We start from the raw sequence: 18,531 nt of genomic DNA on the forward strand, positions 1-18,531 counted from the left end.
CTTGTTAACCAAGCTTCAGTTGTTTGGTGGGGAGACTGGTTTGTGAACAAACCGTCACGCTAGACAATTCAATGCTCTAGTACTTGAAACTTGAAAGGGGAAATGTCTTCCTCAATATAAATGAGAAATTTATAAGAATCAAAGTCAAATTTGGTGTTTCGAAAACCTTCTTCCCCTCATGTCAAAATCTTTGGTTACCTTTTAAAGGACACATATGCTTGTCGTCTACAACATGTACATCTCATTGACCGAAGAAAAAAAAATTGTTTTTTCTTTCCTAAAATTTGGATGGTTTTCTAAAAATATTAAGAGATTTTTTCCCTCTAATTATTGAAAGGTTAAATTTTAATTTTAAAGAGATTTTCTTAATAATTTAGTAACAAAATAATTCTTTTAAATAATTTTGGAAACTGATATTTTATAAAAATTTAAGGACATAAAAATGTAAGGTTTTTAGTTATAGTATTGGCCATGATTTCGTGTTGTTGGATTTGGATCTAATCCATTTGCCTCATATTCGGCCCCAAACCATTGAGAAACGAATGTGTTAGACGTAGGCGTATATACACTAATAGAATTAATTTTGATTTATCTTCCAATGAATCTAATCAAACTTAGTATGATAAGATATATCTATCTCATGAATTGCTGGTATTAATTTCTAATTCTTGTACAGTGAATTTTTGATATAAATTGCTTGTATTAATTTCTAATATATAATGGTATATGTCTACAATATAAGTCTTTTTTTTTTAGAAACATCTACCATATAAGTCAAATAATAAAACCTAAGCATAACTTCTTAATTATTGCACAGTGAATTATTATTTAATTATTATATTGCATTGTCCAATAAACTACAAATCATAAGTTAGTTGAGAAGTTTTTTTTTTATGCATTAATTGGTCAATACATTACATGGTTGAATTGTAAATTTTTTATTAAAAAAAAACATTGGATGTTAAATTTTCGCCTTTCACATGGATGAATTAATATTTAAATTAAAAAATTCCAAGAAACTAAATTTTGGCCTTAGTGTAGAACTTTAAATTATTGTTAACACAAACAACTACAACTCTAAGTGGTCAAATTAAATAACAATAAATCGGCATGAGACGAGGTAAATACACGCATATCAGTTACTAATCAATATATAGGTCTTATACTCAACAATAAAATACTCCATGTGATTTTTGTAGTAGATTTTTTTCGCCACCTGTCCTTTTTGTTCTTCATCAACTTCATTATTTTTTCCCTGCGAGTTTAGCTTTCAAACTTTGGGAAGCTTCCTTCGTACCGAGTCTTATTTACTTATAAAGCCATGTTCACACTGGGAATAATCTGAATCCGAAACTTGCAGATTTTACTTTTCTTCCCATCTCTACATGCCCATCCTATTCTTTGTTTGGTTATATATACTCTATAACTAGAGACCATTATTTCATAGAAAAATATTCAGTATCCCACCTCCGACTTCTGATCTTGAAACTCCTTTTGGCTACTTCGTACACACACGTACCATACAAGACATGAAGAATCCAAGCAAACTGATCTTTGTAGCAAGCTTTGTATTCTTTGCCATTCTTATCAAATCAACTACAGCACAAGAAGTTGGTAATTCAGAGAAGACATACACTATATTCATGCTTGTTCTTCCTTGTTTTTGTTTCTATTTCCATTTACTTTGTAGCTGTGGATTTTAATATATGAATGATGATATGGTGCAGAGGATGAGAGAGAGTTTGATTATCTACAAGGAAGCGAGAAGGGCCCGGGTCATTGGGGAGATTTAAATAAAGATTGGAAAGCTTGCAAGAATGGAAGTATGCAATCTCCCATAGATTTGTCTAGTAAGAGAGTGAAAGTGATCCCCAAGTTAATGGACCTGAAGAGGAACTACAAGCCTTGTAATGCCACTGTCAAGAACAGAGGCCATGATATTTCGGTAAGGAATCAAAAACTGCACAACTTTATCAATTTTGTCTAGGATTACTTCTCTTAGCTTAATACCTCCACACACACACACATATAATATGCATGTTTCCATTACAATTGAATTGCCTTTTGCATCTTCTTGAACTTTAGAAAATTTTTTGACATTGGATTTCCATCGATATTTCAAAGAGATAGTTTTTATTTCCTTTTGTTCCATTATCACTCCAAAGTAAACAAAAAACAAAAGCAACAAAAAAAAAAAAAGGACTCGAAGAAGTCTTGGTCTTGATACCATCCCAACATTTCTCCAAATATGAAAGGACAAAAATTAGTAGGGCATGACTCAATGGTGTTTTACAAAGAGAAGCCTCAAAAACGTGTTATCTTATTAGTTTGGTCCCACTCCCATCACTTCAATTTAGGCTGGGTTTGGACTGAGATGAAAAGCAACCAAAACACGCATGTGCATTTTTACTGTGAGTCTTGTGTACCGTTTATGGGACTCGTAAGTACGGATTTTATCAAATTTTTCTTTAAAATTAGATCTTATAGTACTATTCACATATTTAAGAATTATTTTATTATAGTATTTTCAATTTTCAATTTTCAGTAGATAGCTGTGCATTTCTATTTTATCAGTTTTCTTAATTATTAAATTTATAAATTATTAGACGGATGATTTGCCTTTTTCTTTTTCTTTTTTATTTATTTTATAATTAGTTCAATTTCCACATTAAAAATATTGTACTTTAATTGGGCGTGTCATTTGTGTGGCTTTCCGATCATATTTTGTTTGTTAGTTAGTACTATATAACTAAATACACTTTAAATGTCATTGGTGCAGTTAAAGTGGGAAGGTGATGCGGGATCAATACAAATCAACGGCACTGATTATTTTCTCGACCAAGGCCATTGGCACTCACCTTCTGAGCACTCCATCAATGGCAGGAGGTCCTCTATCTCTCTCTCTCTCTCTCTCGTGTATTTGTCAATGTTCCATGTTGTTCAACAACTTAATATGTATTTTTTTTTCTTTGTTAGGTATGACTTGGAGCTGCACATGGTTCACTTAGCACGAGATCCCAACGTGACAAATAAGATTGCTGTTGTTGGACTCTTTTACAAGATTGGTCACCACGATGATTTCCTCTCAAAGGTGCAGATTTTCTCCCACAAGAAAATTTTCAACTACTTTTTTCATTTGTTTACACAACCCGTTGCACCAGGCACTCAAGGTTAAAAAATGAAATTATAGAATAAAGGGTTATTGTTAATTAGTGTCATAAGATTAATCGTTATTAAATTATTTTAAGAAAGTTTTTATAGCATTTTTTATGAAAAATTAAAAATATTGTGAAAATATTAATTATTTTTTTCTCTCATTAAAATTTTTTCTAAAAAGATTTATTAATAAAGTTGCAGATGGCATTCATTAACTTTTCTTATAAATAAAAATAACTCCAAAAACTTCTATTAAGCAAGACTTGTGGAAGTACTAATTCAAAGTCGCCGTAAAAAGTAACTTTGTAAGTCGTTACCAAACAACACTGTTCTTGCCATGTGAACAAGCTGAAATTTTGCTACACACTGACTGAATGTCAATGCATTTTCCTCCCAAATGAGTTTGTAGCTTCGATGGTCATAAAACAAGCACGTGAACTTACATTGTCATCACTGTCATCAAATTATGAAAGAAAGTGCTAAGATATATAGGAGATTCTTTCACTAAGTCAGCTAATATGACCACAAGATAGATCAAGGTCTTCGAATTAATGGTCAATATCATACTATTACAGAATTCAACACAATTGATACTGTTGAATTTTTAGCACCCTGCCATTTTATTCTCATACCACATAGAATTTGGTCACAACTCCTTAGTCCTTGTCCACATTAATAAATGTTTATCCTCTCTCTCCACAATTGTTGTCTAACATGTTACTCATTTTGAATTTCAGTTGATGAGAAACATATTGTCCATGACTGATAAAAAAGATGAAAGAAATATGGGGGTGATTGATCCAAGAGAAATAAAGATGGGCGGCAAGAAGTACTATAAGTATATGGGCTCACTCACTGTTCCTCCATGCACAGAAGGTGTTTTTTGGACAATAAATAAAAAGGTATACCCTTGTTAAACATTGTTACTCTCATTCCTTTCCTAAGCTCCTTTTATTCTTTTTTTAACCCTTAATTGTATTTGAAAACTACCTTTAGATAAGGACAGTCTCAAGGGAGCAGGTGAAATCGCTTAGAGTGGCTGTCCATGATGTAAGTAACCAAACATTGTTCTTGTTTTATAATTTATGGCAAAAGCCAAGTGAAAAGATAATTGTTTAGGCATTGGTTTAGCTACTGAGCAAAATAAGCAATCAAGGTTTTTTAACTTTTACAACTTACTGCAGTATGCTGAGAAGAATGCAAGACCAGTCCAACAACTAAATAATAGGGAGATCCAACTCTACGGCCCAAACCCAACAAGAACGAGAAACTAAATATGTATATCATAAAGTTCGATCTTCTGAGCTTTATTTATTTTATTTTATTTTATTTTTCTGGGAGGGGATAAAGTCCATAGACTTTGAATGTAATGTAGACTATGATGTGGAAACTATATAATTATTTCATCTGTTATTTTTGAATTCCTACACCTAGAATGACTGAAACAAGCATGCATGGAGTAACGATGAACATTTGAAGTTAATTTGGTTACAAATCTAATGAGGGCTTTCCATTAAGGTCATAATAGAAATGTTTGGTTCGGTGGGTGCTGTAATGGTTTAATATCTCCTTCTTATGGATATTTTCAATAAGCAAACATGTTAGAGCAAATTACCAACTACACATTTTAGATTGACTTCAAAGTTGTAACTGAGTTGTTAAATTTTTTTCTCTTTCCTCTTTTATATGAAATCTGTTTGATAAATTAAAACATATAACCTTCTCAAAAAAAAAAAAAAAAAAATATATATATATATATATATCATTGAGTTCTTTTTCTATATATATTTAAATTCAACAATTTTTTTTAAAGTATTATTTTTATTTAAAGTAATTATATACCCAACAATATATCAAAGAAAGATTATAAGCATATATACGCAAAAATATGAGTAATTATAAGTATTTTTTTTAATGGTACTATGGGTGTTCATGAAATGTTTTGGGATTTTTGGGTTAATTTACCTATATAATCAGTCTCAAAAGGTTTTTTAGGTGTCCACAATGGTGTTGTTGTCGATATTGTTATTGTTATTGTTATTATCTCTCTAAAAATGAATATAGTGAGCATTTTCATTAAAATACATACTTTCTCTTAATAATGTTTTTATTATTTAACTCTCTCTCTCTCTCTCTCTCTCTACTTGATTTTCTTTCGTTCATATTGATTAATTGGAAAATGGATTTGATCATGGAAAAAACTAAGGTTTTGGATTTTTTTTTTTTAAAAAAAAAAATTTGTGGCTGCATATATATATTTTTTGAAAATTTATATATAAATTGCATAAGTATACATTTGTTTATGTGTTTGAAAGTGTTTACTAACTATTTGGGCAAATAATAATGAAAAAGGAAAGTCTTTAATAGAAGGTGAACTCACTAAAGAATGAGAATTTTAACTTAGTTGTTATTTAACTTGGTTCAAATGTAAACTTCTACTCAATAAGTCCAAATGAGCAGTATTAAGCAAAGAAATACAATCATTTGATAATACCATATTTCTTATAAAATTTATGTAAAGGAAAAAATTTGAACCAATTGATAATATACTAATATTTGTAATCATTATAGCTCGATGCACTCATCGAGCCACTTCGGCTTGCCATGAGTTCAAAACGACAAAGTACAAGATTGCAAATTTGGTTCGATTAGTACAATGACCTGTATAGTTAAGTCCACAAGGGTTAGTAAAAGGTGTGACTGGGCCAAGCCCAAGTGTCAGGGTTGTAGACCATGAGTGACATGTTCCATTTCAGCGAGTGAACTAAGAGGTCAATACTCAATAAGTCCAAATGAGCAGTACATAGAACAAAAAATTGTGTACGTGTACCTAACATTTTAAAAATAGGGTCCAAAATAACTATACTTACCCTCGTTTGACCAGCCAATTCGCCAAAATCAATCCAACTCATTATATTTTTTGGCGTCAAGGGGAGACTTAGGTTGGGTTGGGTTCAGGTCAGTAGATTGACAAATCTACCTAACCCGACTCAACCAACTCATGTTTAATATATATTATAGGTTTTTTTTAGTCACTCTTCTATCTCCTCTTCCTAATTTAATAAAATAGAAAATTTAGTTTATGGTTTTTTTTTTTTTTTTTTTTTAAGTGAGTTGGGTAAATTGCAAAATATACCCCTTAAGTTTGGGAGTATTTGGATTTCACACTCCAAAATTTTAAAATTTGGATTTAACTCACTTACATTACATATTGTTTTGATAATTACACCCTCTATTAGTTTTTTTGTTGATGTGTTTGTTAAGTGACATATTAGCTTGTCACATGGACTAATTGATCTAATAGAAGTATGCCACGTGTACTACACTATTCAATATAATTAAGTAATTTAGAAAATCTTTAAAATCTACTAAATTAACTTTTTAATTTTTAAAAGAGCAATATTACAAACATAAACTATTTTACAACATTTTTACAAAATGTTGATGTGATCAACCTCTTATTAGTTTTCATTTAGACCCGTCATTAATATTATTTTTTTCATTTACCAATAATCACTAATTACATCAGCTGCTTGTAAAATTTTTTGTAAAATAATTTATATCTCTACTATTATTCTTTTTAAAAATTTTATCACATGAAGAAATTGGATATTCCCCCAAGGAAAATTCTGAGCATTCAAAATTTTTCCAAGAAAATCAAATTTTCTTTACAAAAAAAAAAACATTCAAATGAAAAATTAGTCTCGAATCAAACCCAGCACCACAAACACATCTAGACCTAAATTTCTCACACAAACACAAAATTACATAAATTAAAAACACAATTACAAAAAATTACATAATTTTTTCAGCATAAAAACAGGAATTCTCCTATTTACATTCAAATATGGGCTTGGTTAACTAAAAAAAAAATTATCTGGGTTTGGATATAATTGTATATGTGATATGTACTCAGATCTAATGAATACAACCCAGTAACAAACAAGTCTCTTCTCAACCTCTGATCCATGAATTCCACAACATACAAGCCCAGCAGCCCAATATGGCACCATCTCACCCGTGCTCACTCATCTCAAACATTACACTCTGCAAAACCATCGAAGACTTGAATCAAGTCCATGCCCATATGATCAAAACTGCCCAAATCCACTACCTCTGGCTGCCGTCTAAGTCCTTAGATTCTGTGTGCTTTCCAATCACAGTGTATATAATACGTACGAAGGTGTTCGACCAAATGCCCCAACCAAATTGCTTTTCTTGGAACACTATAATCATTAATCAGAGCTCTTGCCGAGAGCAATGACGATAGTGAAACACTTGGGGCCTTGTTGTTGTTCGTTTAAATGGTTTGTGATGCTTATGTGGAACCCGTTCGGTTTAAATTTACTGTTAGAAGGGAAGCAAGTTCATGGGTTGGTAGTGAAGTATGGAATGGCTGCCTCCCATGTTGATCAACTTGAGAGTTGAGACACTTCTGTGTTAGTCGTCCAACAGCTGCTGCTACTGCTCGCATGCCTCGCTCAAGCCACAGCTACACATCATTCATCGCATGCCTGACTCATGTATTTGAAAGTGAAGAGGAGAAATTCCTGTTTAGATGCTGAGAAAATGCTGTGATTTTTTGCAATTGCGTTTTTAATTTATGTAATTTTATGTGTTTTAAATGATAATTTTGTGTTTATGTGAAAGATTTAAGTCCATATATGTTCTTGGTGTTTGGTTTGATTTGGGACTATTTTTTCTTTCTTTAAGTGTTTGTTAAGATTTTCTTTCAGAGGAGAATATCCAATTTGTTCACGCGATAATAGTTAAAAATTTTATTTTATTAATTTAATAGACTTTTAGATTTACTTTTATTTTTCAAATATTTTTTTTTAAATTGGCTAATTATATCTAATAGTATAACAGATAGCGTATTTTTATTAGATCAATTAGTCCATGTGGGCCCATCAAAAAAAAAAAAAAAAAGTCCATGTGGCAAGCTAATGTGTCACTTAACAGACACGTTAGCAAAAAACTCATGGATGGTTCTCAAAAAAAAAAAAAAAAAAATGCAATGTTAGAGAGTCAAATCCAAATTTTGAACCATTAGAGTGTGCAATCCATATAATCCTAAACTTCATGAGTGTTTTGCAATTTACCCATCAAATTTATTTTGTTTCTTGACCAAGTTGGTACAAAATTATTAGAATTTTTTAATAATTAAATGCATTTGGTATGATATTTCATCTATATTATTAATAACATGGTTTCCTATGTGGGTTTCATCATTTTCCGTACTAAAATATCCTCACACAAATTCTTAAAGTCTCTAAAATAATCCTATCTTTTAGTTAAATAATTTTAAATTAAAAAAAAAAACCAGTTAAAAGAGTAATTTACTATTTTTTTTAAAAAAATATCCTAAATTTTTGGCTTTCAAACTTTTATTGATACTCATGTAGAGAAATATCCTAAAAATTAGAACATTATCTCTATCTCACTTTTATACATTATTTCAATTAATCTAAATTAGAAATGAAAAAGAGTCTAATGGCACGCGTCAAGTGTGTGTGCTAAGTCTAATATTGATATAATAATTTGTGTATAGTGGTACAACTATTTAGACTTTTTAGATAGGGGGCAACAAATAGTTGTAATATTGTAAATCTAACTTAACTGAAATTGGGTTGGGATTTTTCAATTCATCCATTACCCCACTTAATTTGGATAAATTTTTAACCCAACCTATTTGAATATTTGGGTACTATTTGAATATTTGGGTAAATAAAGACCTGCTAGGTAACTTAATTAAATGGGTCTTAATGAATAAACTTACTAATACCCACTAAATATCCATCTAAAATCTAAAATTTAAATAAATAATAGAAAAACTAAATTTCTAAACCAAAAACATTCGTGAGCTCTTCCTTAAAAAAAAAAAAAAAAAAAAAAAAAAAAATCGTGAGCTCTCTGTCTCTCTCCCCTTAACGTCAAAATACAAACCTAATCAAATGTTCTTGTTATACAATTTTAGATTGTGCTGTGTTTTGCAACTCAATTCTGTTTCTGATTGGAAATTGAAACCATAAATATGATCTACCTTGCATTTTGAACTAGTTTCATGTAAAAGTTGCAACTATTGTGGAAACACTAACAAAACAGCCCATGTTTTTCCCAAGCCAAGGCCCAAGTTAATCCTCAACTAAGAAAGGCAAATGCCTTTGTAGCTTTCAACAGTATCCTTAATAAACTTATGTTTCCAAAGCTAGTGTGATTTATCTTTGTTTTCTTCTTGAAGCATGAATGGGAATGTTTCATGTGTTATAAAGCACTCGTGGATTCTTTGAATTATACATAACCTTTTATGCTTTTATAGCTTTGCTGGTTTGATATTTGGCCAAATTATTGAAACAGTTTACACTTCATCTTTAAAGATTCAGTTGATGAAACAGTTTTATTCAAAAGCTATTAGATTCTTGCTTATTTTCTTTATAACAGCGGATCCAATTACACACTTATGAATGCTTGTGCAGATTGTTGTGCTTACAGACATGTGAATGTGAATTATGCTAGTTATTGCTTTTCTTTATCCAGGCTGCTTCTCCCACTCCTACTATTTACTTTGTAGCATATGATTATTGCCAAGTACCAAAGTCTTAACTTTTTGTAGTGATGTGATTATGCAGCTGCCTTGAAGGTTGTCATATAAGCTGCCACCATACTCTGCCTTAAGTACACTCTTGGTAGTTCCAACTCTGCTCAGAGATCCTATCTACGAATACATTGCCAAGCGACTATGAGTGGGGGTGTGCAGCCAACCCACCAACCCATCAAAACCGACCCGACCCAACCCAACCCAACCCGTTGGGTTGGGTCGATTTTTAGTGGTTGGTGGGTTGGGTTGGGTTATGAAAATTTTTTTAATAGTGGATTGGGTTGGGTGCGGGTCATAACAATCATAAACCCGCCTAACCCGACCCGACCCACCTATATATTTAAATTTTAAATTATATATATTGAAATATATTATATAATTAATAATGTTTCCTCATATTCGGCTCTTCCTATCGAAAACCCAATTACTTTATAAATCCTAACAATCTTATTTCTCTCTTTGCCGCCTCCCACTCCCACTCTGCCATTCTACTCCTATTTGTTTATAATTGAATTGAGATACTAGTTCATGTATATTTTTTTTTATCAACTTAGTTGGATATGCTTTGTTTATTATTGACTTAGAATACTAGTTTATGAATATTTTATTTATCAACTTAGTTGGCAAGTGAGATATATATTTTTTCTGCTCAAGTTAATAATAATAGTAATACAAAAAATAATAATAAAAAACTGTCCAACCCATGGGTTCAACCCAATCCAACCCGATTCGTGTGGATTGGGTTGTACCCTTGTAATGGGTTGGGTTGGGTTGGGTTGGATTTTTTTTAACCCACCATAGTGGATTGGGTCAAAAAATCCCCTCAACCCAACCCAACCTGAACTATGCACACCCATTGACTGGTTTGGGAAGAGTGAAGATTGCTTAGTTTTGAAAGATAAAGAGTTGCTTGAACGTTTCATTGATAGCAAAGACTGAAGATTGCTTAGTTTTGAAACTAGCCATCACCCTTTTGATTTAGGGGGAAGAAAAACCAATGGACATTTTAGATATGCATGTTTATCCAATGTCGTGTTGATTTGCATTGAATTTTAATGTTTTTTCACAGTAAATGGATTGGAAACTGCCACAAGTTAGGCCAAGATATCCTGTGGCATTCAAGATTTAAATCTAGTTGAGTTATTTGTAGTTTGAACTTAAGAAAATTTAATTTGAAAAAGAAATCTTGGCAATGAAGATCAATTTTTGATAGAGTACAAACTTATTTCATATGTGGCAGCATCATCATCTTATCGTCTTGGGGTATTTCCATCATGCCTATGGCTTTTCCACATTCTAGTATAGCTTGGCCCTTCAGGGTAAACTGAAGTAAACGAGAGAAAGAAGAAAGAAAAAAAAGTAAACAATGGGAGGATTATTAGTATTAGTTAAAAAAGACATTTCAAAGAAGAAAAATAGAAAAAATTTGAGGTGAGTTTGATGATGTTGAGTGTTCCCAGAGTGGTGGGGCAACTTCATATCTCTTCAAGAAATGAAGCCCAGGGACAAGAATGCCACCACCTTCGAGTAAACACATGCGAAGCCTTAAAATATAGTCAAAGCTAATTATGAATAACTTGAGCTTAGCTCGATAAAAAACTCGTCTATGTTTGTTTGTTTATGAATAAATCAAGCTTGAGCCTTAGTTTTAGACTTGTTTAATAAACAAGCCGAGCCCAAGCAAAAATATTTGTTCACGAACAAGCTCATGAGCTATTAGGCTTGATACAAAACAATTCAAGTATACACTCATTTATAAGTTTATATGTGTTATCTAAATATACTCATTACACATATTTTAATAATGACATGGCCAACATGAGACCATTACGCATTGCCTTAATTTTTCCTTCCCTTTACACTAACCAAGAACCACTTTAAACTATAGTTACATTTAAAAATTAATTAATTAATTAAGTGGGCCACATATGAACTTTTCCTATCAATAATCTAAAGTAAAGTTATGAAACATGTTAGTATTTTCTCATTCATAATAGTTACAATCAAGTATTTTTCTAGTACTTCACCATCTAATGTGAATGTAAAAATTGAATTTTGAACAATTGCTAAAGTTGTAGACAAGGAATGATGAATGAATTAATGAATTTAATTATGTAAATTTTTAATTTGATGAATAATAGCTAATCATAAGTAAGACTATATGCATGATAAAATAAGTATACTATTTTCTTTTTCTTAACTTTAGAGATTTAAGCAATTGATAATGTAATTTTTTTTAGATCTTAAGCTCAAAAGCTTGACCTGAGCTTGAGTTTGAGCTTTATATTAAGCTTGAGCTTGGCTTGCCTAATTAATCAAGCCAAGCCAAGCTCAAGCTTTTTGGCTTTTCCAAAAACTTAAGCTCAAATGCTATTTTTAGGATTGTCACAAGCTCAAATCAAGCTTAAGCTTTGAGCTTTTCCTAACAAGCCAAGTTTGAACATGCACTACTCGACAAAACTCGACTTGTTTATAGCCCTAATTGGTGTAATGCAAAAATTAGTCTATAAATGCATAAACTATACTAAACCAAAATCAAGAAAAAGAAAAATAAATGGATAACGGTGATTAATTTATTTCCTCAATAAGAGTGATAAAATAAATTGCCTTATTGATTTGCCCATCAAGAAAAGAAAAAAAAATGATATTTGTCACTAATCAAGTGTTATTGTCTTGGTAATTTTGGGCTTTTAAGTGTTTTTTGGACATTCTAGGGGGATTTTGGTAATTTTGGATGTCCAAGGGTATATTGGTAATTTTAGAAGTTTAGGGTATATGGGTCATTTTGAGTATTTAGGGGTATTTTGGTAATTTTGGAGGTCAAGAGGGTATTCATGTCATTTAAGTAGTTTTAGTGGTATTTGGGTCTGTAGGGTCCCGTCCAAAATGAACCATAACGGTTGTTGGGTCAGGATGTGAATGGGCCCATACAATATCATTTGTAGAGAGTGGGATCGAAAGGCTAAGTCATGTTTACCCGGCGGTGGTTTTTTTTTTAAGATATTTATGCATGGTTCAGGTGTATTCGCCTCTGAAGCCCTTTCTTCTTTTTTCAGTGGGACTGGAGGCCCCTCCTTTAGGTTACATATTTTTTCTTTTATACTCGCATGCGTTCAATTTCCTTCGTCCACGTGTAGGGTCGACCTTTTCAAGACTGATGCTTGTCCCATCAGTCCCAGACCTAAGTCGTGAGAGTTGTTAATAAAGTTAATGGATAAGGCTCTGCTAGGCGCAGAGATATGCATGGGGAAGATGGCAAAGGAAGCCCTTCTTAGATATTTTAGATTTCCCTTCAAGCACGTCCCTTTACCTTTCTGCCCTTGTTCTTGGGTCAGCCGAGGACTGCACTGTCCTCGGCTGCTTCTCCGGGCCCATTGGGCCATACTATTCTTGAACTCTGGCCATGACCTTTTTCGGCTTAGGCCTCTGGACCCTTCATCAGCAAGTGGGCCTGGCCCGTCAATTATTGGACCCCACAATAGCCCCTCAAAACCCTGCTGTCCGGCCTCTTGGTTGGAGAGGGGGGTTTTGGTGATTCCGAGCCTTTATTACGGCTCATTTAATTCGACCCCTCCCTGGCGTTGGCAGTTATCCGAATGCCCAGGAAACGCTCCTATCTACGAGATATCCTTTTTGATTTAGCCTTTATCCGTTCTGTCCGTTTGGCTACCCGAAGTAGGTCTTTAATGTTTTTCCTTCACGAGAACTCTCAAATTCAATGGCTACTGATAACGTGGGGGAACGGAACAGTCGCATTCTTGCTGGCAGATTTCCTTAAAGATCAGAACACGTTTAATGCCATCCTCTTCGTCCCTTATATAAAGAAGGTGGACATGAGTTGTTTCTTCCATACGTGAATCCCTTAATCCCCCAGAAAACTGAAGTCCTTAGATTCCTCCCAGAATTTACATTTACCTTCCGATTATACCTTGACTCGTAATACGTTCACCACAATCATAGGTGATGAAGAAACCTTTTCCGTCCCAAAAATACCTTGTTCTAGCTAAGCTCGAGATGGCTCGATCGGGGCAAGGGTGGCGGAGACTCAAGATTTGTCTCGCCTACCTTTCAGCCAAAATCCGAAGCAGGAACTCGTCACGTCGCATCTTCGACGTGACTGAGCCGAGAACACACAGCATCATCACCACCCGCTCTCTCATGAGCATATCTAATGTGGTACCGGTGTGCTAGGAGTCAGGACTGGGGCAGGGACTAAATGTCCCTGCTTCTTCCTCTCTTTGTTCACTGGTGCCACCTTCTACTTTTCTTTCTTCTTCTTTCCACCACCAGCTCCATCCCGGGGCTTTTCCTTCTCCCTCTTTTGCTCCTTTTACTTTCTTTTCATTGCTTCCCTCTTCTTCTCCTCCTTCTCTTGCTCATGTCCTCCATCTTCCTCATTCATCTCCTCCATCCTCTACTCATGTCCTCCATCTTCTTCTTCCTCGGCACTCTTCGGTGACAAGAGATTGCTGAAGTGCTTCCATGTGTTCCAATTCTTCTTCCTTTTCCTTTATCTTTTTATAAAAAGGTTCGTCTCCTGATATGAGTAGCACTGAGGCAGAGATTGGAAAAGCTTTGAAGGCGAGTTTAAAAGGCAGCTGATTATTTACTTATCTGTACTGCGGATGCTAGTGTTACTTTGACAGTTCATTTTTTGTATAGGCTTGTTTAAGCCCTTCTTTGTACGTTGTAACAATTTTCCATATTAATAAAAGTTGCTATTCATTTATTTCACATGTTCTATCTTCATGTTTTATAAGTTTACACACGCTGCTCGGCACAATAATATAGCATTTGACTTAATGGCAACTAAGGCTGAAATATTTGTTAATAAAAAGACGCCACCACAACTTTAATAATATTATTATTATTCGACATAACAATCCGACCAGTGAGAAACGAGGCTTACCTTAAATTAGCCGAGATGGGGTCTAAATGCTTGATAAGGTGTAAGAAGTAGCTATCCGAGGATATGTCACCTTCCCAATGAGTAGTTTCCTTAGGCTAACGATCATCAGGCCGTTTCGTCATCTCCTGAGCATACTGGCCTTAACCTTTTCCAGTATTTAAGCCGAGAAACTTCTCCATCCGAGCAGTTAATTTCCCAAAAGGCTTGAGTCCGAGGACTTCGTAGCGCCTAGGTTCTGTCTTGAACTTAGATTTTTTCTCATTACTTGGTTTCCCCATAAGCTTGGGTCCGAGGACCACACAAGGCCTAGGTTCTGTCCAAGATTCTTTGAGTTTAGTTTCTCCTTTTCCTCAGGTATTTCACGAGGTGCCGAGCAGCAAGTTGTCCTCGGCAACAGTTATTCCTCGGTGGGGGCCATTGCCCCTGGGCCCCCATGCAGAACAGGCTTGGACCGCGAATTTACTTGGCCCATAACTTTAAGGGTATTTACGTAGTTTATGGTTACGTGGTGCTTTCTGGCGTCCCAATGCTCGAGGTGCACCTTCCAGAGACTCCTTTAATCCCCTGGTAACAGGTGGCATTGGAGATTTGAGCCTAAGCCATCTTGTCCGTAGCGTTCCTGGGGGCGCTGCGTGCATTAAATGCCACCACCTTATTTCTTTAAATAAATAAATAGAAGAGAAAGTTACTTCACCCTCGCACCAATTCTTTAATTTTCTCCCAAATCACAGCTCCTATGCCCAGTGCTGTCCTCCCTTAGCATAACATGTTTGAGGTGAGAGTTGGGAAGAAAGAACTCCCTCCGCCACAGAAGCGCCGTGCCCTTATGAGACTAAAAATGGTGAGGTATGGACACAGGAAGCATAAGTTCAAGAAAGTGCTCCATTTCAATCGAGGGGAAAGGATGTCTCTCCCTCTTTTAGTCAAAATCCGAAGCAGGTTCCGTTCACAACAGAACTTTGGTGTGTCAGAAGAAAGATTCTCCGCCATCATCGCCTCTGCCTTGTGGCGGGCGAATATTTAGAGAAAGCCCCTCAACTTCCAACTCCCTGCACCTTTCCTTCAGCGGTGTCAGGCTCAAGTTGGGTCTCTTTTGCTGTTTGAGTTGTGGGCAAGGGAAAGCATTGAGGACGAACAAGATCTTGGAGCTGTAGCCAATCTCTCCTCTGATCTACTTCCTCGGCTTTACTTTATTCTCTTGTATCTTCCTTTCTTTTTGGTTATGCAGTGAGCTTTGACGCAAACTGATTCTAGCTTTTCATTGTACGCTGTACTGTTTCTTTGCTTTAGTAAAAAATGGAGACTTCTTTACTTGTTTTGAATGCTGTTCCTTTGATAACACTACTTTGTGAGTGGGTGTGTTCTATGTGTGTTTTCCTCCTCGGCGGTATTTAAAGCAAGAACTCTTGAAACACGATCCAACTAATTCTAATCTACCGACACTATCAGGCATAATAATGACTCATAGTAAGTTAAACTTAGGAAACTAACCGAGACGATGGTTGAACGTTCTGTAATAAGCGCGTGAATATTGTCCGAGGATGACAAATTCTAAATAATTCATCCGAGGGAGCGACCAAGCATTGCATGACTCCGGTTATGCTTTTGGAAACACGTTACTCCCTTCTATACTGGTCCCTTTAGCTTTGAGGATCTGAGGGCAAGCTAGGAAATCCATGTAACACAGTTTTTCCTTTTTAAGTAGTTGGTTTCCCCAGAGGCTTGGGTCCGAGGACCATACAAGGCCTTGGTTCTGTCCAAAACTTGTATCATCTTTTTAAGTAGTTGGTTTCCCCAGAGGCTTGGGTCCGAGGACCATACAAGGCCTTGGTTCTGTCCAAAACTTGTATCATCTTTTTAAGTAGTTGGTTTCCCCAGAGGCTTGGGTCCGAGGACCATACAAGGCCTTGGTTCTGTCCAAAACTTGTATCATCTTTTTCGTTTATCCGCTTCTTAAAGGTCAGCTCCTCGAATAAAGCGGAGGAAGCTATCTTGGTGTTTGGAGCCCCTAGACTTGCCATGCCACTGGCATTACGAGGCGTAGCCCCTGGTGGGAACTTGTGTCGGAACAACGACAAGGTGTCGCCGGTCATAAAGGCGTTCTCGTAGACCCCTGTTCAACATAGACTCAACTCCATCGCCGTTCGCGTTCACGCGTAAGCCTTCCCACAGACGGCGCCAATTGTAGGGTCCCGTCCAAAATGAACCATAACGGTTGTTGGGTCAGGATGTGAATGGGCCCATACAATATCATTTGTAGAGAGTGGGATCGAAAGGCTAAGTCATGTTTACCCGGCGGTGGTTTTTTTTTTTAAGATATTTATGCATGGTTCAGGTGTATTCGCCTCTGAAGCCCTTTCTTCTTTTTTCAGTGGGACTGGAGGCCCCTCCTTTAGGTTACATATTTTTTCTTTTATACTCGCATGCGTTCAATTTCCTTCGTCCACGTGTAGGGTCGACCTTTTCAAGACTGATGCTTGTCCCATCAGTCCCAGACCTAAGTCGTGAGAGTTGTTGATAAAGTTAATGGATAAGGCTCTGCTAGGCGCAGAGATATGCATGGGGAAGATGGCAAAGGAAGCCCTTCTTAGATATTTTAGATTTCCCTTCAAGCACGTCCCTTTACCTTTCTGCCCTTGTTCTTGGGTCAGCCGAGGACTGCACTGTCCTCGGCTGCTTCTCAGGGCCCATTGGGCCATACTATTCTTGAACTCTGGCCATGACCTTTTTCGGCTTAGGCCTCTGGACCCTTCATCAGCAAGTGGGCCTGGCCCGTCAATTATTGGACCCCACAGGGTCATATTGGGTTAAATGGGTGGGTTACTAAATTAAATGGGTTAAATAAATAATGGGTATTTAGTTTAAATATAAATGGATCATAAATAGATAAATAGGTAGTTATACACTCGGCTCATTTTGACCAAAGCCAAAACCCACCCATTTACCATCCCTACCCATAACCCAACCCAAGCACAAGAAAGGACAGTCATTCCCCTTTCCTCCCTCTTTACTCCGATACATGATAACCGAACATTTCTTAATTCAACTAAAAGGCCCAATTGTACCAATGTTTAACAGGTTGGCCATTAGTGCATGGAGTAACCATATTTTGTTGGATGAGTATATCCATATTTGGAATTTTATTGTTGGATAACTTGGATATATTTTTTTGTTTGTCCTATGACTTATCCCATGTTGTATGCTCAGAAATTAAAGTACCAATTCTTTAAAATCACCACCCATAAGATTGTCTAATGTTTAAATCATTTAATATCGTTGGAACTTGGGAGGAAAATGCATTCATATTCCTTTCCTTCCCACTATGTAAGGGCCAGTCTCTGCCTCAAGTAATTTTGAACCCATTTAGTTAAAGAAGTACAAAATACACCCATCCCAAACATCTTTTAGATTTTATATTCAAACATAAGGATAACTTCTTTTGGAATCAAATTGAGATTTTTGTGTGTGTTTTTTTTAGAATCAATGTTCATTGAGATTTAACTGTGAATATACCATAGAAAATTAAAACAAATATAATCTACTTATGTTTAATCACTTAGCTACTAAAAGACAATTGATGTCACAATAGTTCCTTTATGAGTTATCCAAAAAAAGAAGTAATCTTCATATTTCTTTTTTCATTGTCATGTGTTTGCTTTTCATTGTAGAAAAAGAAAAGCATCGTCCCTTATATGATGGTAGGTAGGTCTATATTTCTTGGTTTCAATAGGACTCCTTATGAGCGTTGTTTCTATCTACTATTATCTAAAGATAATCAAGTTATTAATGACTAGAAGAAACCAAGAAATAACCCCTCACAATAACCAAGACCAAGTTATCAAGTTATTAGTGAATGGATTTTAATTAG

General features: G+C 35.1%; 1 protein-coding gene across 1 annotated transcript; it reads left to right on the forward strand.

Annotated features, from left to right (window-relative positions):
* Nucleotides 1–1,284: 1,284 nt before the first annotated feature.
* On the forward strand, nucleotides 1,285–4,673 carry LOC126691927 (alpha carbonic anhydrase 7-like). The gene is made up of 7 exons (XM_050387266.1): nucleotides 1,285–1,614; nucleotides 1,728–1,945; nucleotides 2,780–2,886; nucleotides 2,977–3,091; nucleotides 3,894–4,058; nucleotides 4,153–4,206; nucleotides 4,341–4,673. Exons 1-7 carry the CDS (start codon nucleotides 1,530–1,532, stop codon nucleotides 4,428–4,430), a joined length of 834 nt encoding a protein of 277 aa, XP_050243223.1. The 5' UTR covers nucleotides 1,285–1,529; the 3' UTR covers nucleotides 4,431–4,673.
* The last annotated feature ends 13,858 nt before the right edge of the window (nucleotides 4,674–18,531 follow it).

This window comes from Quercus robur, chromosome 7 (assembly GCF_932294415.1).
Source record: "Quercus robur chromosome 7, dhQueRobu3.1, whole genome shotgun sequence".
In the NCBI taxonomy this organism is placed as follows: Eukaryota; Viridiplantae; Streptophyta; class Magnoliopsida; order Fagales; family Fagaceae; genus Quercus; species Quercus robur.

Excerpts from the sequence above, each read along its gene's own strand:
- LOC126691927 (XM_050387266.1), top strand. The coding sequence starts at position 1,530 with ATGAAGAATCCAAGCAAACTGATCTTTGTAGCAAGCTTTGTATTCTTT. Across the intron at positions 1,946-2,779 it reads ACAGAGGCCATGATATTTCG|TTAAAGTGGGAAGGTGATGC; the intron begins GTAAGGAATCAA and ends TCATTGGTGCAG. Across the intron at positions 4,059-4,152 it reads TTTGGACAATAAATAAAAAG|ATAAGGACAGTCTCAAGGGA; the intron begins GTATACCCTTGT and ends AACTACCTTTAG.